The 24,750-nt window shown below is 29.2% G+C and overlaps 1 protein-coding gene across 3 annotated transcripts in view; it reads left to right on the top strand.

The window, feature by feature from the left end:
* Positions 1 to 24,750, top strand: part of LOC129966881 (obscurin-like) — a 291,121-nt gene that overhangs the window by 142,524 nt on the left and 123,847 nt on the right. For 2 of the 3 annotated variants that reach the window (XM_056081489.1, XM_056081487.1), the window contains 5 exons: positions 645 to 737; positions 1,908 to 2,072; positions 9,902 to 10,039; positions 11,311 to 11,470; positions 17,167 to 18,330. In XM_056081489.1, the coding sequence (XP_055937464.1) occupies positions 645 to 737; positions 1,908 to 2,072; positions 9,902 to 10,039; positions 11,311 to 11,470; positions 17,167 to 18,330 (1,720 nt within the window). The remainder of the gene's footprint in view (positions 1 to 644; positions 738 to 1,907; positions 2,073 to 9,901; positions 10,040 to 11,310; positions 11,471 to 17,166; positions 18,331 to 24,750) is intronic. The other variant, XM_056081488.1, reaches the window with a different exon arrangement.

Raw genomic sequence — 24,750 nt, 5'->3', positions numbered from 1 at the left:
AGGTAAGGCGTTGCATTTACAATTTTGCCTAGGCATTGGAAGCGGGCATCTACTTGATCCTGCAACGTGTCGTGTGCAAAATACAAGTTGTGACAGGAAAAGAGTATCATTCTGCTCGTTATTCATTGTTTTATCATTGTGCAATGGACCTCAGTTGTTGCCGTTGTTCCTGATTATAACTGCACGATACGTACAGTACTCATAAATTCACATTGTCCGTGGTTTGATACTCAATAAGAAGCGCGAAAATACGTATCATAACAGTGAGTTTTGGTATAAAAACTTTGTCTTCTGGTATTGGTGGGCTAAGAAATGAGTACATAGAACTCCGGCTTATCCGGCCGTTTTGTTATCTGGCCTGACCTTTCTCCACATTAGGCCAGATACTCGGGGATGTTCTGTATATGCTTATTCTTACTATTACAAAAATTCATTAGAGCAGTAGTTCATTAGAGTCATTCAAATTTATTTAGAGTAGTTTAAGCGAATTATCATGAGTTATATTTAACATTTAAGGAAATTTTGTAATTTGTATTACTGAATCAGGAATCTTGTATTTTCGTGTAGTATTTTCAGTTAGTTGTTGCAATTCTAAAAGGCTGCCTTTGCGTATTTCTTTACAACCAGTTTATTCCTTTTTTCAGGATCACAGCAAGATGATAGACGACGACAAGCTACTCACGGACCATTTGAAATTACCCATTCAGCGTCTCAATGATTATCAGTTGTTGCTCAAGGTAAGTCTTCGCATTTCATTATATACACCTGTACATGAAACTAAGCTTCACATATATTTGGAGGGGGGCACACTTATTTTATTACATCGAAAATAGTGGCCAAGATGAAGATATTCAGTACATCTTTGCTTGAAAGTTAATCCATCTGGTACTACCTGGAGTGCAAGAAAGTGAAGTTGCCTCATAAATAAGTAGGCTCATGTTTTCTCTACTGAGAGTGACATGAGGAGCTTACATGGGATGCTGGTAATATTTCTCAAGACATTGAGTCGGTCAAGATCTGTGTTTCATCAGAGAAGAATTGCTAGCTATTTAGTGCTCTTTGCTTGTAATTCTATTCTTAGTACTAGTTAGTTTGGTTTCGCTGTTTTGTCGTCTCCTTATCAACCAATCTCAGACATCATACCGTCTTGGGCAGTTTTTAATCTTTCACAAATAATAAAATTCTTTTGTGTGTTAAGATTATAAACTGATTGCTTCATAATATTGTTTTCCTATTGTGTTGAATTTCATTTCCTGAATTACTATTTCTGATTGTTTTACATTAGTAAGGTATGAAAACATCCTTCATATTTTATGAACAAGGCTGAGGCAATCACTTAAATTAAAGGATGAATTTATGATAAAACAATATGATGCAATTGTGCCTTCTTATTGTAAAAAGATTTTATTTTAACGAATGTTATTTGTTTGTAATATCTCATTCATAAAAAAATTAAAGTGGCATATTTTCCATCCGCTTTTACTGCATATTGAAAACATGTTGTTATCTAATTCCACAAAAGTGAGAAGTAATTATTCAGATTTAATAAATGTTTATTGCAGTGGAACTGAATTTATCGAGCACCTCCCGTAATGAATGATTCATATAAAACAACAAGTAACGAGAGAATGCGTTTTGCTACATATTTTGTAATGTGTATTTAAGAAAAAAAGCTTTAAAGTATTCCAAATTCTTTTGTCTGATCACGCCCACATAACAGTGTGATTGTGAAATCTCATCAGACAGCAAGCATGTTTCATTATATTGTACAGTTAAAGAAAGTAGTTACTCAATTTTGGATCACTATCATATTGGAGCTGTCCCTTACGAAGGAGGTTTTATCACAGTTCCGTAATTCCCTTCTGTGATTCGTTTGTTAATTATCACTCTCTATATTTCTTGATTAGGAGCTCATCAAATACTCGACTCGCTTGGGCGAAGACACCGCCGACTTGCAGAAGGCATTGGACTTCATCCACAGCATTAATACTAGGACCAAAGATCTCCAGTACATCCAAGTTATAGAAGGGTGCAAGGGAGATCTACTTAAGATTGGACGCATCCTCAAGCACGTAAGAGAAACTTTCTTTTTTTCCCTCACGTTTATTGCAATTTCCCAGTACGCAACATTCTCATTTAGTCATCACCCAATGAATGAATGAGACAAGTAAGACATCCAGTACACCTATTTAGCTACTGGATGATATCCACTGCATCCAAGTCATCAAGTAGCTGATTTTCATGAGAACCTTAAGGCGAATTTAAACAGCAAATTTCTTTGCTATGAAAAATTCTAATCGTTTGAATACTTAATGGTGAAACCTTTTGATTGAGTGAATCCTTTTTCTATATATATATTTCTATAAGAATATAAATTCACTTTTTTAGAACATTGGAGTCCTATCATTTACATTCTGCTGTTGGCGATAAAAAGGGGGGGGATGTGAAGTGATAGGGGAGAATAGTCACCTGTTTCATCGCTTTGAGAAGCTCAGTCATCTCTTCAAGCTAGCGTCTAAAATCATTATACACTGTGCCATCATTGCACACTTTTGATCCTCCAGTGCATCGTGTAGCCATTTGGCTACATGTATTTATTTCTATTTATAAATTTCACATGATTGTTTCAAAGGGTAACAATGAATGTTTGGAAATCCTTTTTTAAATGCTTTTTGATAAACATTTGTAGAAAAGGCCGATATATGACCGAAGCAGTAATTGTATTAGATTGAAACTGGAAACTTGGAAAAATACCTGGATGGCTGTTGTATGAATAGTTCTACCATCAAAAAATACTATCAAAATATTTCTTTTGCTTCATAAAAAATGTATTGGTAAAAAGGGTTATAATGTAATTTGTTTCACTGGGATATTGTTTAATTTATAATGTAACTATTTGAAACATTTTAATTGTAAAAAAAATAAGAAAAACATACTTTAATTTTTTAAAAATTATTTTCTTGAATTATATACCGTTATTTAAAACACACATATATATATTTTAAAGTCATGCATTGTAGGGTTAAATAAACCTGGGTCGGGCTGAATAAAGACGGGGATTGATGCAAAGTTAGCTTGCCTGATCTTGAAACGAATTTCATATAACAAAACATTGATTTGTTACATAGCATGTATTTCAAGTAGTATGGACTTAAGAAATACATGAAAGCAAAAAATTATTATTTTTTATAGTTGATATGAATTGTTGAAATAATCATTAATAAATCAGTCAGCAAAAATAATTATTTTATAAACTTATAAAATAACATTTTGTATGTAGATTACTTGAATAAGGATACGATATGCGAATTTTATTCCATTCTTTTCTAATTTTATTACAATTCAGTTTTTTTTATGGCTAATAGATTTGATAGGTGAAAGGCCGAAAAAGAAATTCGTTCTTGATTAATGTTAGATCTCAAGCAATTTTTTTCTTTATTATTATTATTATTATTTTCAATCTTGGCAAATATCCTGTTGCATATGTGACGATAGTTGGTAAGGCTGAAATAATTTTAAAAAATTACATGCATTTCAAACAAATTATTTTAAAATGAAAATTTGAATATTCTTGTTGTTATAATCTTGAAATATGAATTCAGCAAAATTTTATTTCATTAAATAAATTAATGAAAACACACTGGCTTGAAAAGTGCATATGTGTCCCATTTGAGAAGATCAGTTTGTGATTATTAACCCTTTGCTGTCGATAGGTGACTCTCACTCACCACATGATTTAACGCCGCAACTCGAAAGGTGACTCCTGCTCACTATTTTGTTTGGTGCAGAAGTTCGAAGGGCGGCGATGACTATTGACTCTTTTAAAAAGACTCAGCATACATTTGAAATATAGCATGTAAATTTAAAGATTTTATAAAGTGTGTGAATATAAGAGTTTTATACGCTAAGTTGTGTGTGTAATCGTTTTAAGTTAGAGGTAATAAACTTACTCAGAGTGCGTCTCGAGATGCTGGTTCGTCCACGCGAAAATGGCATCTTTGGCAAATGGTAGAGTTAAAAAATGATGTGAAATCGCAATAAATATCTAACTTTTATTAAAAGAAATAAGTCTCCGATTGTGAACCATGTAGTCAATGCTAGACTATTTGCATAGTAAGAATTAAAATTTTCCAAATTGCCATCAATTGGTAGACATGAAATATGTATAAATGCCTTATAATATTCAAGTGCATGCATATTTGGATTTAAACAAGAAGAATAAAAGCATCTTCCTTTTGCAAAAGAGTCAGCCTCGTGGTATTTTGTATGACGTTTGAATCATTCTCATCTCCCACGAGCCGGCCGTGTCTGCAACCCATTCGCATCACGTTTTTGTTTGAATATTGGTTATTAACACCAAATATTTTTTGTAGCAGAAATTTCCATAAATTTGATAAATTTATTTTCTCTCCAAGGAGCTAAAATTATTGTTTCTCATTTGTTCAATAAAATTTTGTCAGTGTTGAAATTATATAGTAAATGAAGAACAGAATATTTCAAAGGCGACTCGTTAGTAGAAAGGATACAAATTCCAAATTACAGATATTGTATCAAACAGGTTGTATTTTTCGATAAGAACAGATCGGAAATGATACCGTTTCCGTTGAAATGGAGGGGAAAATGCCACCCGGAAACTGTATGTTTCTTTACTTTTATTCTTACAACAGTTTCTATATGGATTTTGAATAAATCGATCGCTTATACAAAGTTTTGATAAGTTTTAAATGTATTTTTTGCCTCAGAAGTTAAATATTTAAATTCATTATTAATGATATGTTCAATGCTTACTGATATTGCAATAAAAATTTGTTACGATTATATCTGGCAAGATATCGTTCTAAACTTTTTCAATTTTGACGCCGTATATTAATCACAATGTAGTGGTTAGTAGTTAGTCGTTAGTCTCTCTAGTAGTCGTTATGACTTGCTTGTGGAAATTGATATTCATATCGTCTATAACAATTTTCTTATAAAATAAAGCTTTATGCATTGCCTTAAAATGCAAAAAGATGCCTTTTTAATGATATAAATTTCATTTTCGTAAAATTTTTCATTTAACATCTGTAATATTTTTAATTCAATTTGATACACTATCTGAAACAATGTTTTTATACGCTATGATGGAATTCAAATCCTCCATCAAAACATTCAAGGATGTGCTCTTGCCAATCATTAAATTCACAGTAGGATTTTTATTTCCACTTTTATTTCGTAATATATACACTTTGTAAATTACAGTAAATTGTTTTAATTGAATTCCTGCGTTTTAGTTTTATCAAATTATAAGATGTTTTTTTTTAAAAAAGAAATGCATCCTATATTAATAATTTAACAGTCTTAAAAGTTCTTAATCTAGGCGAACAAACTAGTTGCTAAAGGCGGCTAGTATTCACAAGTAATTTAAAAAGTTTCAAAGATTATTCAAATTTAAGTACATTTGATTTTTAAGTTATTATTTCAAAAAATTTTATATTATACTATATCATACTATTATTGCTATTATTATTATTATCATATATTATTTTACTATATAAACTGTAATGTTTGTGAAGTTTTCTGAAATATGTTGATAGGTTTTAAATTAATGAATTAGTAATATGTAATATCTACCAGAATATTTGATCAAAACTTCAAAATCTTAAGGGGGTAATAAATATCAAGGGGTAATAAACATCGTAGAACTTTTTCGATTACTGCTTTTAGGTAAATGTTTCAGTTCTGCTAGTGCCAAAGATAATATTGCCTGAATTTCATTTAAAAGAAATCTCTACAATTATCAGTAATAAAGTATTACTATGAACAAAATTCTATTTATAAGAGATTTAGCAATGCAAATAATAGTATCTATATAATTTCACAGAATATAAAAGTTTCAGACCTGTAGTTAAAAACAGGATGAGGAATTTAAGATTAAACCATTGAAATTAGTTCCTCCGAATAAAAAAATAAATCAAATTTTTATTTTGGGAATACTAGACTCCACTTGCAGTGATCATTGTGGGTCCAAGCCAAAGTAGTCGCTGCATCTAAATAACCAGCACTACTGAGGTGCCTTAAAATACTACAATTTTGTAGGAATACAAGGACTCCAGAAAAAAAAATAGACCACGCTACATCATTTGCGGTATTGCGGTATTGATATTATGTTTATGATTTAAATCTATTCATACACATTCAATTAAAAAAAATTCTTAAAAAGCTATTATAAAAAAAGCTTTTTATTGAAATTGATTAATAAAAATCAATTCTTAATCACTAGAATCGGCAGATTTTGTCACAAGAATGGAAAAAAGCGAGGATGAAATATTAGTAGCAATAATGTGAACGGTTTGAGATTCATTCATGAGATATACTGTAAAATACGCTTAAAATGCACAAAAAAAAAAAAAAAAAAAAGTAAATAAGAAAGAAGATTATGTGGAAAAAAATTGATATTATTTTTTTGTAATATTGTTGATGTTATCGCGAAAAAAAAAAGCACCAAAATTTTATTGACTATTAATTAATTAAAATTCTAAAAATAAGCACTCCGCGGTGCACATTTCCACTCTCCAAAGTGTATATTTTCCAAGTTCGATATCTGTAGGTCAAACGGTGTTGTCTGTAGAGCGCCAACGTGAACGCACATTTTCGTCTTTATTATATGTTGGGACTATAATATTGAACGATATCAATATTTATTTATTTTTAAGAAAATAGTGAAAAACCCATAACTCCTCACAAAATGATCATCAAATTAAATATTTAAAAATTTAAATGGATTTTTTTTTCAATAAAATTAGATTATTTGATTTCATTGAATTCTGATAAATTTACTAATAAATATTCAAATCAGAATATTTATTAATTAGATTATTTGTATGAATCTTTAGAAATAAATCATTCTTTTATACTTCTAATTATAAATTACTTTCTGACATAGAGATTACTTCTTCATTTTAATAAGCTATTTAGCCTATAATTACAAAAAAAAAAAAAAAAAAAAAAAAAAAAAATTAGAGATTTATGCCATAATATAGACTCCAAAGTCTTTTCAATGCAATATCAGTTAATGCATGTAAAATATTTTATGACATATCATTGCAAAATTATCATCTTGAATGTTTAAATTTTTTTTCTAGAAAAAAATATTAAGATATTGTTAGACACATTTAAAGCTACAAAATTTATATGGGAATGACTGAATTATGGGATATATCATTATATAAATATATATATAAATTTATAAAATACAATATTAAATTATTATTTTAAAAGATTCTTTAGATATGCAGTTTAAATTCTGTTTAGCATTTCAGCAACAAGAATAGTTTGAAATATGTCATACAGATGGCAGCACCGCAAAGTCATAGGAATTATTTTTGTTTTTATTTCGAAATCGTCCTTCACTTATGACTTACCTGTCGTTATCGGAATTAACATTAATAAATGGATTTTAGTAAAAAACTAAAACCTGTAAGTACATTTCATTTAGACATTGATTGATGATTCTTTCAAGCTGTTGTGTTTTAATAGCTTTTATTTTTAAATTGCTTTCATTTATGTTAATAATATTTTTTTGTGGTGTCTTAAAATATCTTCCTTTGGAGCGGTTTGATGTTACGAAGATTTAAAAAAATGTTTCAGTTTATGCTTAGGTTTTATTATTTTTAATAGATATTTTTAGATCTTGAGTTATCCCACTCCTTCTTCTGGTTATTGTTAAACATTTTTAAAATGGATTCGAGTTATATATTATTTTCTATCTTATTTAAATTTATAAAATTGTGCGTGTTTTGTTTATTATTAAATAATTTTTGGCAAGAAATTTTACGATTAATTCTACGAATATATTTACATTATTATGTTATTATAATAGGTTAAATTAGAATTAAAAAGAATTTTACTAATTTAAAAGGACATTTTTCATATAACAAAAAGTTGAGTTTTATAAATTAATTATTATTTTACTATAAGATCTTTTAATAAAATACTTAATACTGTCCTAATTTCTTTCGTTTTTTTTAATCATTTATTCCATTTTAAAAATTTTAATTTTTAGACACCATTGATTTCATCTTGTATTATTGTCTATTTGAACTCTTTATTATCAGTTTTTTTTTAAATATTAAATATATAATATAGACATATTGCGACAGTTTTATTTAATTTTAAAATCTGTATATTGATTTGCTTTGAATTAATATTTCGAATATATTCAGGATTAATAATGAAATGAATTTTAAAATTAATTAAAAATGAAACTTGATTTAATTTTTTTAAGGAGCAGTTTGTTTAAGGAAATTCCTATTTATTTATCGTTTTTTTACTGTTTTATTCTATTTTGCACACATTTCTAAAGACGATCCAAGCAATTTAAGCAAAATTTTTCTAAAGTTTTGTAAATTTGAAAATAACTTGCCAAAGAAACTTTTTATAAATAATTTTTTTTAACTATTAATAACATTTTTTTTTTCATCTTACAATAGAGATTGGCTAACTTCAAGATAGCCACTTTGAAATAGATTTAGATAACTTTGGTCATTACGATATGAGTGCCAAATTAATTTTAAAAAAAGAGGGTTTCAGAATTTTCCAGTTATTTTAGTAAATATAGTAGTTTGGATATTTAAATAAAAAGGAAAAAAAAAATCAACAGAGCAATCAGTCAAACCACGAAAACTCAAGTAGAACAATGCCAAGCAGCCTCTAATATTGACAATCATTCGTTTCCCTCTACTTTATTTTGAACTGATACTCAGTAATGTGCTTCTAACGAATTTGTCAAGCTTGTTTATCTTGCACAAAATATCTTTTCAGTTATTTTTTAATTCTAAATCGATGTTTTGTATTTAAATTAACGAAAGACAAGTCTGATCCCTGCGTTGAAGTTGACGACTCTCGACTTTTATATAAAATTTGGGTTATATATTTTATATAAGTGTTCATTACTCCTAAAATTGTGAACTGTAAGTTATTATGTTAGGAATTCCGTATGTCATATTATCTGTTTTTTAATATTCGGATATACTTGAAGTGTTCGGAATGTTCGTTAGAAAATATGTACTACTTTAGTTTTGCGATGGTTCATTCTATTTTTTCATCATCTCATTCTTCTTCGATAGTGAAGAAATATCTATGCAATCGATTGAAATAATGGTTACTGTTTTTCTCATATTGCAAAAGACAGTCTCGGAAATAAAGCTATATTTTGAGGTATCAAAACCAATTGACATTGAATTATTATACTCACTATTCAATATAAGATCATTAAGTTTTGTATATTTGATACATTTCGGAAATAAATTAAACAAAACACAGTTTTATTAATGTTCTAAATTGATTTTTTTAAATTTTGTATTTTTTAATCTTTAATTTATAATTCCTTATTATGAAATGATAGAATCTTGAAATAATTTTTTTCAAATTCATTGACATGTGAGGCCACACATATAAAGACTCAAAAGTCTATTCAATTATTCAATAAAATGAGAACTAATTTATGAAATTATTAAAATGAAGAATTGTCATCGAGAATACACAAATTTGAAACTTTACCTCTCTAACTCGCCAGAATGTTAGTGAATGATAGATTATAAAAATATCGTTCTTGCAAGCATAAATCCACTATTTATATTTTGAAATAAGTGTTTAGAAATTAAATCGTGATTTTCTTTGAGTTTTTAAAAATCCGATTTTGGAAAGACAATAAAAGTAAATTGGGTAGAGACGGGGGGGGGGTGTATTTTGGAGATGTATAATAATCATTAACAATCTATATCGTGATTTTCTTGAGTTTTTAAAAGCCGTAAGACAGTAAAAGTAAATTGGGTAGGGACGAGGGGAGTGTATATTTTGGAGATGTGTAATAATGATTAACAATATATATGAACTTAGCTGGTATGAATGATGTCTTTTTCAGGAGATGTTCGATGTGTACGAAGGAAATGAAGTGTCCGCCTCTGAGAGGTACGTTTTCCTCTTTAAAGGTCGGCTTTTCGTCACGGAAAAACGCTGCACCAGCGACAAGGAGACCTACCACGTCACCAATCTCTTCAGGGTGAGTTCAAATGTATAGGCATGAAACTTATGATACACTTATTTCTGATATTATTAGTTATTATCAGTAAAGTCTGCGATTCTTTCAGATTCAAAAAAGAAATGAATATAGCTGATTATTGTGATTATTTTAATGTTTTTAAGATATGACATTAAAACATTTAATTAGTTACATTATCTGTTACTTTTTTTTTTCATGAATCAACGGATATTTTTCTTTTTATCAATATAAACCACGAGATGAGATGCTAAACAGATTGCCTCTGTCCTCAATTGTCGATCATAAAATCCATTTATGAACGACAATTGAGGAAGAAACAATCGTCTCCACCCCGCCTCGTGATTTATACGGATGAATGAAAACTATCCGTTGATTCATGAAAAGAAAAAAGGGGATGTAACTACTTTAATTCGATGTAAACTGCTAAATAAATGTGCCTGAAACTGCTTGTGCATCGGAGAAGACAATGCCTGTATATTGTAATCATTTGCAGATTTTCAATGAGAACGAAATGTAATTGAGATGTAAAGTGGATGCACTGTCATGTAACTCTAGTCATTCAAGCTGCTTTCCTCCCAAATTAAGAAAATGATATGATTCAATCAATTATCATGTTAAGATAAAATCAATAAGATAAACCAACAATAAATGATGAAGTCAGACTCGTAAAAATTTATCTTAAATTGCTCACCCTTTACTTTTAACGTACGCATGTGTAGCTGTCAGGTTGCAAAAGATAAATGAGGGCACCATATTCAATTTTATTTTACCTCGTCTCTCCTAGAAGTTTATTCAAAAGTTGGAAAATTTTTGTAATATTATCTGTGTAAACAATAATTAAGAAGCAAAAGTGAAACAATGGAAATATTTATTACCTTTTGCTACATATGGCAATAGACAGTGTTAAAGGAAATAGCTGCGATTTATTGGCAACTTTGGATTTGGTTTACTTAACAGCGGTGTATTTTATTTCCAGCCTTAATATGCGATATCCGGCCGATGAGTTGAAATCCTGAATGTTTTCATGTATTTCAAATGGTTCCCGTGAAGGAACCTTTTGAAATGCATGAAATGGTTTATTGATGGTTTGTTTTACTTGATTTTGAAGAAAGTGGCAAATTCTACGGCGAAGGGGGTCAAATGGTATGAATACACACTCTGCCATTTTTTATAATGCAGCGTATATTTAAAGGAAAAAAAACACAAAACTGTGAAGCGCAAATTTAAATTCTTTATATTTCGTTGAATTGCATGATTTTTTTTTGTTTCAGCTGCAAGATGTGGACATGATCGAGAATGTGGAAGGCGATCCGCTGAAAATCGTGTTCAAATCACATAAGAAGAGCCGCCCCGGCTTCCCGTTGTCCCTCAGAGCTAGGAGCCCCGAGCAGAAGAGCGCTTGGATCAAAGAACTGCATGCCGCAAATCAAGGTGGGTTTTTCTCAATGCTCTTTCTAGTGAACAATAAAAGAAAAAACATTGCATTTTTTAATTTTTGTTTTGTTTTATTTTTTTCAAAGTTATGGATTCATGCTGGTGCGCTACAGTTTAAACTCAAAACCCATTATATATCTTGCAGATGCAAAAGAGATGAAACAAAGCAATTCTGCCTCTAACAGAAAACGACTGAATTTCATTTGCCATATTACTAATAGTGTCCCAAAGATCGGTCAATTGGCCGAATATTCAGGAGTCTGTTTAACATCGCGTTGAGCTGATTAATGCTTAAGTTTTAAATTGTAATAAGGTTTTGAAATTTAGTCCTATTTCTGTTCTCTCTTTTTTTAATTCAGAAGTCCTTCTCAAAATCTTGTTGTTTGCTACTTGGAAGGATAAATTTTACATTGACATTCTGGTTACTTTTTTAAAATTTGAAATAATACTTATTCAAGGGATATTTTATTAATAAATTTTATGCCCGACATATTAAAATCTAAAAGACGACTTGCACGTATCTGTGATGTTACTTAGATGATGTCTCTTATTTTGGAAATTTAAATGAATGTACCTTGGCGTAAGGGTCTCAAGAATAGCTGAAAGGTTTAAAGCGTGGGCTAGCAATTTTTCTTCTATAAATAGCTTGCTACGCGTAACTGTAGCTTTTAGAATCAGACATCGTATTATTGGATGCTTGTGTCAGTGTGCCTGTATAGGCAAATAGATTAACTGTGATCAAATTGAAATCATCGAAAAATTAATGAAAAAAAGCAAAATATTTCAGAGTAACATCAATGAAATCCCCTCTCCTCTTCCCACTTTAGAACATTTGCTACCAAACGCTAGTTAACTGGACGGACTAATATCATAAGATACAAATGCTATGTCTTGTGAAATTTAACCCGAAACATGTCCAGCACTATCCAGAGCATTTCTACTATCTCCATTCATTAGAAAATCCTTGAATTAAGCACAGCTGTAAAAAATTCAGAATCAGTTCTGAAACTTTCAAACGTTCCTATAATGATTGGCTTACATTTGACTTTTGTTATTCGATATTGTATATATATATCTTATATTCAATTTGGATTCTTATTTTTTGAGTGAGAGAGTGAATATTGAAATGAGTTTAATATTATTGTAGAATAAACATGATTAATGTATTGAATTGTTAACTTTTTAAAACATACATTTTTTTAATTAAAATGCTTTATTTCCAGTTGATACGATGAAAGCATTATTTTTGGTGAAAATCTTCCAAATTCTATCTTTTGTAGTTTTTTTTATTTTATTTTAATTTCAAAATAAAACATTTTATCAACAAAAAAATTAAAAGTCTTTCGCTACCATTATCAATGCAGCTTCCAATTAATCATTTAATGATGTAAATTTCTGTCACTTCCCAGTTTCATTTGTTGTCTTAGTTTGATAAGAAACTTTAATGTAGTTTGATAAAAACAACTGCAATGCCAGCTCAGGCGTCGTCCTCGTCATCTGTTCTCTATTCAAAATTAGGAGGTCTGTCCCAAAATAGCCCTCACATTGCATTAAAAACGGGGCGTTATTATAATTAAACTAAATAATGCTTGAGTCGTCACTGATAATGACTGAAAATTTTAATTCTGTTTTTATATTCTTTCAAAAAGTAAACACAGTTAAAAAAAATTTGTTTTCCATCTGGTTAAAATGCAGAATCACCAAATATTTTCTCATGTTTACTCTTTTAGAGCATGATTACATTTTTGACAACTCTGTATTTTTCATGCTTTAACGAGGTTAGCTAAACTCCCTGTGCTCTCGTTCACCCACTTGTTTCCAATTTTATTTTTCACATTCCTCTTATCTGTGATGAAGCGCGAAAATGTGGGTCAACAAGTTTTCTCTTCTTATTAGAAGAAAACAATACAGAAATTGCTTTCAACAAAATTTTAGAATCTTTTTTTTTTTTTTCGTGAATTGTTGGTTTGTCCTTTAAGTCAGAATTCTGAATCGAAATGTTTCGGTTAGAAAGATGGAGACAAAATGCAGCTGCGCGATTATTTGTCATCATCTCGTTCGGAGCTGATTCACGGGATCCTGAAACGAGGTGTTATTCTAAATCGGGAACCTCCCGTGGCCGGGGATAAAAAAGCAAGATGGCTGCCACTTCGCCTGGTGCCCTCTATTGGCACTTCCGGTCTCTACTCCGAACCTGTTTCTTTTTACTAGAGATGCTAAATTCTTTGGCTGTTTGCCTTTGCTAACCTCTCACTTTTATTTTGCAAAGGACATCTGCGTGCCTCTATTCCGCAGTCAATTAGGCGAAGAAGACACTTTGCTGTGATAGTAGCGAAACGAAAGAGACGCTGCAAAGTCGCGCTGGACGTCGAATTTCACAAGAAGGATATTTACAAACATTGCCATTTTGGTATCGTGTAATGTGATATTTTACTTAATGTGAGTGACGTCACTTACAGCCGGCGAATCAGGTTTTTTTAAGGAATTATTTCAAATTAATTCATTCCTATTTTTTTTATCCTTTCCAATTTTTGTATCTTATTTGCGTAAAGGTTCTTAAATTCTTACATTCTTCTTGTTCAACATTCCAGAATTATTCTTGTACTGGTAAGTAAAACAACTCAATAAATATTTCTTTGTTGAATGTAAATGAAATTTTTTCAAATTTTGAATCGCTCATTAAAAATTTTTATTACATTTATTTCTGTAATTTAGTAGAAAGTAGTAGAGCTTTATAGCATGCATGTGTGAGAAATAATATCCTTATTTATTTTTTTTACATATTAGCAAATATTGCATGGTATTTACTAAGATATAATAAGTCTTCAAACCTTTCTATGTGCATTGAAAAAAAAAGGCCCTGAAATGTTCACGTGATAAGTGTGAGAAATTATGTGAAATGTCTAATAATAATCAACGTATGTCTGTATCTGTATTGAGTCCGTACAGAACCGACCATGAGACGTAGAGCTATAAATGTAGTACGAATATTGGATGTTAAAAATAGCTCTAGTTTCAGACTTAATAGAATTGGAAAATATTTTAATAATTATGTTCACTGATAGTTATCGAAAAAAAAAATATAAGGCGTAAGAATAATTTTTTGAACACCAAAAAAGGAAGAAAATTACTTTTGACATTTTCATATTAAAAATTATGTAACTAGTATCGAATAATTATTTATCATTGCTGTCATTTTCATTTTAAAAACAGGAAACAGATATAAATATAAATAAAAAAAAATTCGAGTGAAGAAGTCACTCCTCAAATATCTATTTATAGATTGTGAAGAATGGTTCTGTGAACTGCTTTTACCACTCCGGGTCGTAACCAACGGCTTTTTTTAAATAGCAATACATTTTTACAAGAAATTTATTTTTTGTGCATCATTTTATACTATAAAACTCTAGCTCAGTGCAGAAATTATTTTATTGAAATTTTGCTTCTGATTTAACTTCTTCTATAATGATTTGCTCTTAATTTTTTTCTTTTTTGTTTTTTTCCCTTTTAAAATTCTCTAAACTTTGTTAGTGCAATTAAAAAAAAATTAGAAGTAAAGCCGACGTGGAATAAAAAGGAATTATTTCTGTTTGCTGTGAATGAATCATCACGAAGCAATATATTTCAGCAATGTAATTGCGAGCTCTTTTGTTATTTTTCTCAGTTTTTAACTTTACTGATTCACAATTCTTACATTTTTCGAATAATTTAGGCTTAGGCTTTTGAAGTTCCTTACCTGCTACATTTTTATTTAATGGATTTTTTTAAAAAGAAAGTAATTTTGATATAAAAAATCATTTTTAGTTCATCCCGGAAACTTGAAAAAATTTAATTCAAAATTATATTTTAAGTTAGAGCCTTTTTTTACCCTCTTTATATAGGCATACAACTTTTTCAACAGATAGTGTAGGATCAGAGACGATTCTAAAAGAGCGATGGTAGTGGATGTGTGTTTTAATGACGCAAGAGTCAACCTTGGCTTCACTGCGCCAGATGCTAAAAGGGAATATTGCAGTCTGTTATGATGTTCTCGCTGCTTCTTTCTATTTTACAAATTCTACATACGGACTTTAAAAAAAAATTATATTTTTAAATTCTATATTTATTTCGTTAAAACTTGTTTGACTTAGTTGTTGTATGGATCATCATATTATTCAGGCATAAGCTTCTTGGAGGTCTATTTTCAAACTAAATGAATCGCTACATGTTTTATTGCTTTTTTTCTTTATGCGCAATATTTGGTTTATATTAGACAAACCATTTGATTTTTTCTGAATTTGTTTATTTTCTTTCAGATAATATAAGAAAAAGGGAATTTATAAAATGTATTATATATAAAACAAATAATAATTCGATGTGGGTTTAAAATCTAAAATTTTATTTGCATTATGAAGTATTTGGCATCTTTATTATAGTAGTTATTACAATGGAATGAAACATTTGACAAAATTATTTATTTTTTATTAATCTTTTAAAGTAAATTGAGAAAAAAAATGATTGATCTACATAACCATTATGTGTTTAATAGTAATTGGCAATTGCATTCTTATGTTTGTTTAATATTATTATGTTTTTTTATAATTTTAATGGCGATTAATTTATGTTAGTTGAACCTTTTTATAAAAGCTGCCAGTTAAAAGTTTTACTACTTATTCGTCATTATAAGATTTTTATATTCAAAATATTTCAATTAATTGGGGAGTTCATTTGATAGAAGATTAATAAGTATTAAAGTTAGATTGAGTTCCAACAAGAAAATTTAATTTCCTTTTCAATCTGTTCCAAGACGGAAAAGTTTTTAGCTTGATACCACTGGTTTATCAGACAGTAGTATTGAATTTTTTATAACTAATATATACGTCTCAAATACAGTAGACTTTACTTTTAAATGCAATTTCCATTATATAAAGGAAAAAATGGACTCCAAAGTTAGACGAAGTGCGAATGCGATTGTTTTTAAACATGCAGCATCAAAAAGATTACTTTATTAGTTTTTTTAAAAATAAATATGTAAATCTGCTTAGTAAATAAAAACTATTAAAGATTTAAGCACTCATGAAAGATATATAAAGTGTCCCAAAAGATCAGTTATAAGGCATGGAAGAAACAAACCATTTTTACAGCAGAGCACACTACGAAGGTTGACAACACAAACCTTTTTCGTTGACGATTTATATGAGGTACACACCAGATAAAATGTGTGCTGAAGTATAGATTGACTCTAAAACCAATAACAACAAACGGAAAGTCCTTTCAGCACTTTCTTTAAGATCCTAAGGGTTTGTTGTTAAATCTTCGTCCTTCTTGTCATTGCATCTGTGTACGATTTATGTGGTGTTATTGTGAATCCATATTCCATTAAATTTGTTGTATATTTTATCTAGTGTATTATTACCTTGTTTCTTTATATTTGAAATGAGCGGTGACCCTACGCATTGGAGATCCTACATTCTCTTGCGAATTTAATTTGTCTCTGCATGCCGGACCTGCCTTTAAATTTTGAAAATGAAATTTCGGAACTTGCTGTATAGAAATATTAGAAGAAAAAGGTGCTTTTTTTATGCAATGGAGGTTTTTATTTCATAGTTACTGGCTTGAATGTGATAATACGTTTTCCTTTTAACTTTTGAAAGGATTATTTTCAAAGAGTGCTTTTAATATATATTAATTACCATTGATTCTTTCTCTTTTAGTTGTTGAAGATTTAGGCGATCTTGAACCAAGGATAGAGCATCCACTTGTTGCCTCAAACGAACAATTAAGTGAAGAAACAAACGATGTTATCGAGCAAGCGCTAGAAGAAAACGCTATATTGAAAAGGCAAGAATCTATTAAAAAATCAAAGCGAAAACCAAGTGATTCGTCTCCTCCTGAAACCCCAACAGAAATCCTTGAAAAACCTCCGAAACTTTTGAGGCAAGACTCGAAGAAAGCGAAATCTTCTGACAATTCTGCACCTGACACACCAACAGAAGTTCATGATAAACGTCCAAAACTTCTAAGACAAGACTCGAAGAAATCAAAGGCTTCTGATATTTCTGCACCAGAAACTCCTGTTGATAGCACTGAGAAGCCACCCCCGCTTTCCAGGCAAGAATCTAAGAAATCAAAGGCTTCTGACACTTCTGCGCCAGCAACACCTATTGAGAGTACTGAGAAGCCACCTCCATTGTCCAGACAAGAGTCTAAGAAATCAAAGGCTTCCGACACTTCTGCACCAGCAACTCCTGTTGAGAGTACTGAGAAGCCACCTCCATTGTCCAGACAAGAGTCTAAGAAATCAAAGGCTTCTGACACTTCTGCACCAGCAACACCTGTTGAGAGTACTGAGAAGCCACCTCCATTATCCAGGCAAGAGTCTAAAAAATCAAAGGCTTCTGATACTTCTGCACCAGCAACTCCTGTTGAGAGTACTGAAAAGCCACCTCCATTATCCAGACAAGATTCAAAGAAATCGAAAACCTCTGATTCTTCAGCTGAAACAGCTCCCGCTTTAACCAGACAGGACTCTGTCAAGAGGAAGCAGAAAAAGCAATCTATAACAGAGAAAGAAGCTGATAAAATCGTTCACATCGCTGAGCAGGAAGAAATCACATCCGAGAAGCAGCAGGAATCGCTTGGTGAGAAGACTGTAGAGAAGACAAAACTTGGAAGGCAGGACTCCTTGAGCAAGAAGGAGACCGAGGACAAGAAGAAATCCCAACAAGGTGAGGAAACGTGTGCTGTACCAACCATTATCATGTCTGAGGATGCTTCAGGTTCTGAAGCTAGAATGGAGAGTCTCGAGTTTGGCGAGGACAGCGCAACGCTAGCTAGTGAGAGTCTCCGCTCGAATAGTGTGACACCCCCGGGAAGTGGTGCGTATCAGAAACCTTCCTTACCTCCCTCCACCTTTGCCTTTTATCATGTGTTGATTATCATCCCAGTATTGTGTGCATGCTATATACTCACGCAGTTTTGGAGCGTCATTGCTGATACATAAAAATACAATGTTTTACAAAGTGAAATAAACTGATTAACGAGGGAGGAGCTCAGATTTTCCGCTATCAACGCATATTGATTATTTTTACTCAATCTTGGAATTTTGGTTATACAAAAATAATTATAATAATTACGTAAAAAAAAAGACTGAAATATGGTGATTCCAAACGAATCTTCAAAAATAGCGATTGCTCTTAACAGTAAACACTTCCAATTTTCAAAAAGTCCATTTTATATATTTCCCATTTAAACTTTTCATATCCTTTTATCGAGTTAATTTCCTTTTCTTAAATCTTTAATTAATTAATTTTTTTTAAATAAATAGGAGAAAAAATAAATCCCCGTTGTTAAATAATTTAAAACATTAATACTACAATAAACATTTATTTTTAACGAATTTCAGAACTTTTATGTAAAGCTTTATATAATATAATATAATTATTTTACACAGTTAAAAATATATATTTATCAAAACTTCCAACACCAGTGTAGAGATATATTTTTTTAAAAATTTCAAATGTAATACTGCGCATATTCGCCTTAATATAGGAAAGAAGTTCAATTCAGATCTTAATATTTTATGAGGACAGACATATGTTTCCCACATTTTCTGTAATCATATAAAAAATATTTATTTTGATAAAATTGACTAAAGTGAAAGAAAAAGAAAAAATGAGTTAGTGTATTCTTGTTGTCTTAAAATACTCTCTCTTAACTATACAAAATTGTGAATATTAATATATGTGCAGTAAACATTGAATACAGTCAGAATGATCTATGTAGGTGGGTTTTTTTTCTATTACAGAATTGTCATTTTAAAACAAGAACACAGCCGCATTTTCTTTTTTTACTAGGTCAGTTTTCTGAGTCTACTGATTATTTGTTAGCGTGCAAGTTTAATTCATTATCCAAACGATAATAACGTTTTGAGAATGCTATTCATTTAACATTTCCTTTCTTTAAAAATATTTTAGTGAATGCCATCTACATTTGATCATAAATATTTGCAATTCTCATGTACAATATTCAATTCCAGATATAGTGACGCAAAATGATAAAGATTATTTATACACTAAAATTAGCTTTCACTGTAGTGACCTTAGAATGCAATTGTTAGAAATTATTTTGCTAACTAAATTTCATCTTTTCGTCAAAATTGAATTAAATAATTTGGTGTAGTAAAATTATATCAGAAATTGTTTGCTAACATTTTTGTTTATATACCTTTAAACATATCCTTATATCATATCAAAATATAAGATATTTCAAATGATGTATTACTTTGACATTATTTTTACTATTATAATGAAAAATAATTTATATTACTCTTTTGAATATTGAAAATATCAGTTTTAGAAATGTTTGATGCCAAATAATAACTGAAATTTTTTAGAAGAGTCTTTTAATTGTTTGATATTATTTCTGTTTATAATTGTTGTTATTGTAAAATCTTTATCTTACTAATACAATCAAGATTTTTTTTAATCCATTGTGAGATTCTTCAGAACTATTTTTAGAATATTTTTTTAAAATTGTCTACTTTTTAATTAGAGATATTGCTGTGATCCAGGTTTTAGAAGATGTATGTGCATTTTTTTTCTTTTATTGATTTGATTTGCTTGTTTTATTGAGTGTGCGAGTTTTTTTTGTTTTTTGTTGAATGAATTCATATACAATGAACAAAGGCCAAACGAGAAAGAATATTGTTTCATTTGAGATTTTTTTTGTATTGAAATCTCTAGTCCAACGGAATGTAATGAACCACATTCCTTACGTGAAAAACTCCATTTTACACTGTGTGCCATATACATATTCTAGTATACAATTTTGTGAAATATCCATCGTGATATTTTTTTTTACATTTACGACATTGTATGTTCAAAGTTTATTAAAAGAGTTTGAAAAGTGAGTGGTATATTTTTTTCTTATGTCTTCTTTTTTGCACCTAAATTTTCAAAGAAACATTTTTCATTTACTACAAAAGAAAAGTAAACGCTAAATTAACACGCTTAATTAAAAACATTTTCATTTTGAGTGAGTGACAGGAAATAGTTTAAAATTAGGTAATAAAATTTACATTATTGAGGAAACTATTTTTGAAATTGGCATTTTCTGTAGGTTTCACTTCTTTTTTCCCAATTCGAATTTTGTTAAAAAAATAGAACAATTAAAGAATGGGAAATAATGAAGTTTATGAAAAATATACGTGATTTTGAATTAGATAAAAACATGCACATCTTCGAATTCTAAGACTATTTTCTTATAAGAAAAAATAATCGCCCCCTAGAAATGTTTAAAAAGTTTGATTCTATTGTTTTACTAAATGCAAGAAAAAAAAATCTTGGAATTCTTGTTTCAAAATTTTAATAATATTTAAAATGATTACTTAATAATGTTTTAATAAACTCAATTTAATATATATATTTGCTAATGATGAAATGAGATGAAACAATTGGCGAAATAATTTTTTTGACATTATTTACGTGTGATTACTCATTTTAATTTGTTACTTTTTCTGTTTTCAAATATATAATTAGTAAAAAATACCTCTGCGTAAATATCTATGCAAATTAATATGCTAAAGGGAAATAACTTTTGAAAAAATTATGAATTAAAAACAAATTTTATTTCTTTTCTCTATTTTAATCACTTTACACAAAATTCAGAAACTTAAAAAATTTATAGGTTATATTTTTATCATAGAAATTTTAAGTATGCAATATATCTGGGTACGAACAGAATGGAAAATGGAAGTAAAATTATCCTAGGATTAGTTACATTCAGAAGCAAATTATTTGTGAAGAATATTGAAATATTAACAAGCTTTTATGAATACATAAAATATTCGATAATACATAATATATTCATATAATATATCGTTCCGCCTGGTGTTTGCCCTTTGTTCATTAGAAGAATCATGATAACGTGTTCTTTTATTTTCAGTTTTCTTTAAGTAGTGAAGTAGTGAATCGATATGACTTTTTTTTATAACCTCAAAACTGCGATACTGCACCTTTTTTCAGCATTTTAGAGAAAAATTATAATACTCTATCAAACATATTCCTAATTACTAAACTGCTGTGTGATTGCTTTTTTTATTAAAAAATATTCAATTTATATTAACTTACATTTTTAAAAAACATAAAGAAAGACATTTTTTTAATTAAAAAAAACTGCTTTCTTATTAATTATAGTACAAAAGATTAAACATAATGGAAGAGTTTGAAAAAATATTATTTTTTATTACAGTAGTAAAAAAGAAAAATTTAATTATGTATGTTTAGTTTTATGGAATTCGAAACTTTATATATAAATATATTTAAACTTAAGTATAATAGCTGCTTTCTATCAAAAATTCTTTCATAAATTTAATAATAAATGATATTGATTATAAAAAAGTAACTAAGTTTACTAAATTCCCGTCTTTTCAGAATTAAAGTGGGTTTACACTGGGCCAGTTGTAATATTCCAGTAAGTCACGCATGCGCAAAAGAAAGACTGCGCATGCAATGAAAGAGCGGACAATAGCAAGTTCTTGTCTCGACGAGACAAGGACTTACTACTTTACAGTTTCTGCGCATGCGTGGTCTTACTGGATGATTTGTAGTTTGCTGAGCATTAAGCCTACTTTTGGGTGGGAAAAAACGATCATATAAATATCATGCCTATCGTATTCTTTAACTGTTTCCCCATCCGAAAATATACATTAGAATAAAAAACTTTTGTCCAAAAAAAAAAAAGCAGATTTACATGAGTAAAACTGCATTTTACGAAATAAAATATTAAAAATATGAAACTTTCCATGTAATGTTGAAAATATTTGCTACGTATAAGAATTAGTCTCAAATTATTACAAATATTTTCGGAACAAACTTAATAATTTCTATGAATTCCCTTTCACGCAATCGCGAATATCTGACTTTATTATTATTATTTTGTATTATTTACTTGTAATCGGCAGACATTTGAGCCATTTATTTCATAATAGTTGCCAATATTCTTTTAGAAATATAGTTATTTAAAGTGAGCATACAATTTAATTGAAAATAAAAGATTGAATAAAAGAAAAGAAATATATAAATTTTATTTTAACTTTATTATAGGTAAAGTTGTTTTCATTTATAGAGTATTAAAGTGAATATCAGTAACTTAATGCATGCTCATGTAGTAATAAAACTTTGATTGAGGAATTATTATATGAAATATTATTTTTCTCATATAAATTATTAAAAAGATCAATTTTATTTTATTTCACACATTCTAATAATTATTTCTTATAAAATGAAAATGATTCTTGATTATCATCAACAAGAATATTTGAATTCGAAATATAGGATAATAATATATAACTTTTTAAAGAACGCCCAATGAAAAAATATATCTTTTTATCGTTTGATTAATTTAAGCTGATATTACACGTAATTTTGTATCTTTGCTTCAAAATGTACCTTTTATTATCATTATTATGCCGCTTCTTAAAACTTTTAATGTTTCCCTACTTCGATATCTATTTCAAAATCAAACGATTTAATTTTAAATTTATGTTTTGAAGAACACTTTTTAATTTGATTTAATCTTCTTTCATAATCAGATATTCTTAACAACTTTGTTGCACAAGAGGATTCATGTTCGCGTCTGAAAAATATTTATATAAATAAGTTTTTTTTAATACGCTCTGAGTAGGGCATATTAATTCTAACAATCCGGTATTTTAAAATCGAGACAAATTGCATCCTTTGCTCTCTACCATCATTACGGCGAGAGAATTATTAATTAAAGGAATTATTAATAAATTATTTTGATTAACTTAATAATTTTGCAATCATTAGGATGCAAAATATACGGTAGGATAGAGATATGAAAATGATTTGTAGAGAAAAATGAAGCATAAAAATATTATTATATGGGAAAAATATTCTTCTTTGAAACATACAAAGATAATTATAAAAGCTCTACGATCACGTGGTGTGATTGGCTACTATGAATGGATTTCTTTGTAACCCTACTTCGACCCCCTTCTATTCGGGAATGGACAACCTACCATTTCCCGTGTAGGATAATTTCGCAGGAAATTGGGCAACCCTATTTAGACACTACCCTAAAATTGCGCACAAATTAAATAATTCAATTGGATTCTAAGCGGAAAAAATCCATTCAAATTAAAATAGAAATTTATATATTATCGGAAGTGTATGTTATAAAAACATTGTACAGAATGCTAAGTTAAGTAGAAAATAAATTTAATTGAAACTGCCTTTTACACTGCTTTTTTATTAGTGAATTAAATATTTTTAATAGTGAGTTGAATATATTATTTAAACAATATTCTGATTTTTATCATTTAATTTATTATTCATTGATTTAAAAATTACGGAATATTAAAACGAATTTTTTTTCTCAAATTCTGAAACAAGTGGCGCGCATGGAATTGAAATTTAACTAAATTCATCAATTAATTAAATTTAACTAAATTCATCATTTTGAAGATATTGTATTGAATTGTATTGAATTCTGCAGTATGCAGAATTTGAATATTTAGCACATCAAGTAAAAAGTGAAATATTATTTGCAAAATTTTATCATTGCAAATTTGTAATAAATCAAGCTAAATAAAAATGCGCAATAACTTTTATTTTAGGTATCTTAATATAAATAAAAATCATCGTGACTGTAATTATATGTATATACAGAGGGATCGGTTAAGTACTTTTAAGCCCTTTAAATTCAAAACGGCGTCTCATATAGCCAGGGAAATAATGTGTACTTACAGTAGAGTTCTTTGCTGAATTTCTTGTGACAGGTAACAGCGTCCCTAGTGGCGGAATAAGAAAGATACGAAAATAGTTTAAAAAAATAAAGGATATCGGCCAAAAAATGCAATAAAAAAAACCCGTACGCTTACCATAATAAAAACACGGGAAAAAGTTTCATGGAGTTAACTGTAAATTTAGCGGATAATATGTGCGATTATAAATAGGAACTGGAAAATATGTTCCCCAGTATTTATTATTACACAGTTTTTTCGAGATAAGAAAGGCGCAATGAAATTTAAGCAATGTAGAAAAATAATGTAAAAAAAAAAGGAATATAACAAACATATTCGTGGGGGAAGAGGATCTGAGGATACGTTTTTCAATTTTAGAATGGGCCCGTTTTTATGTCATTGAAAATTCATAAATTCATAATAAGCTAATTGAACTTTTTGGCCGATATTCTTTATTTTTTGTAACTCTTATTTCGCCGCTAGGGGCATTGTAACCTGTCTCAATGAGCGTAGTCACTTTATTACAGGTACA

The sequence above is a fragment of the Argiope bruennichi genome, chromosome 4 (assembly GCF_947563725.1).
Source record: "Argiope bruennichi chromosome 4, qqArgBrue1.1, whole genome shotgun sequence".
In the NCBI taxonomy this organism is placed as follows: Eukaryota; Metazoa; Arthropoda; class Arachnida; order Araneae; family Araneidae; genus Argiope; species Argiope bruennichi.
This window is presented reverse-complemented; position numbering and strand designations above follow the sequence as displayed.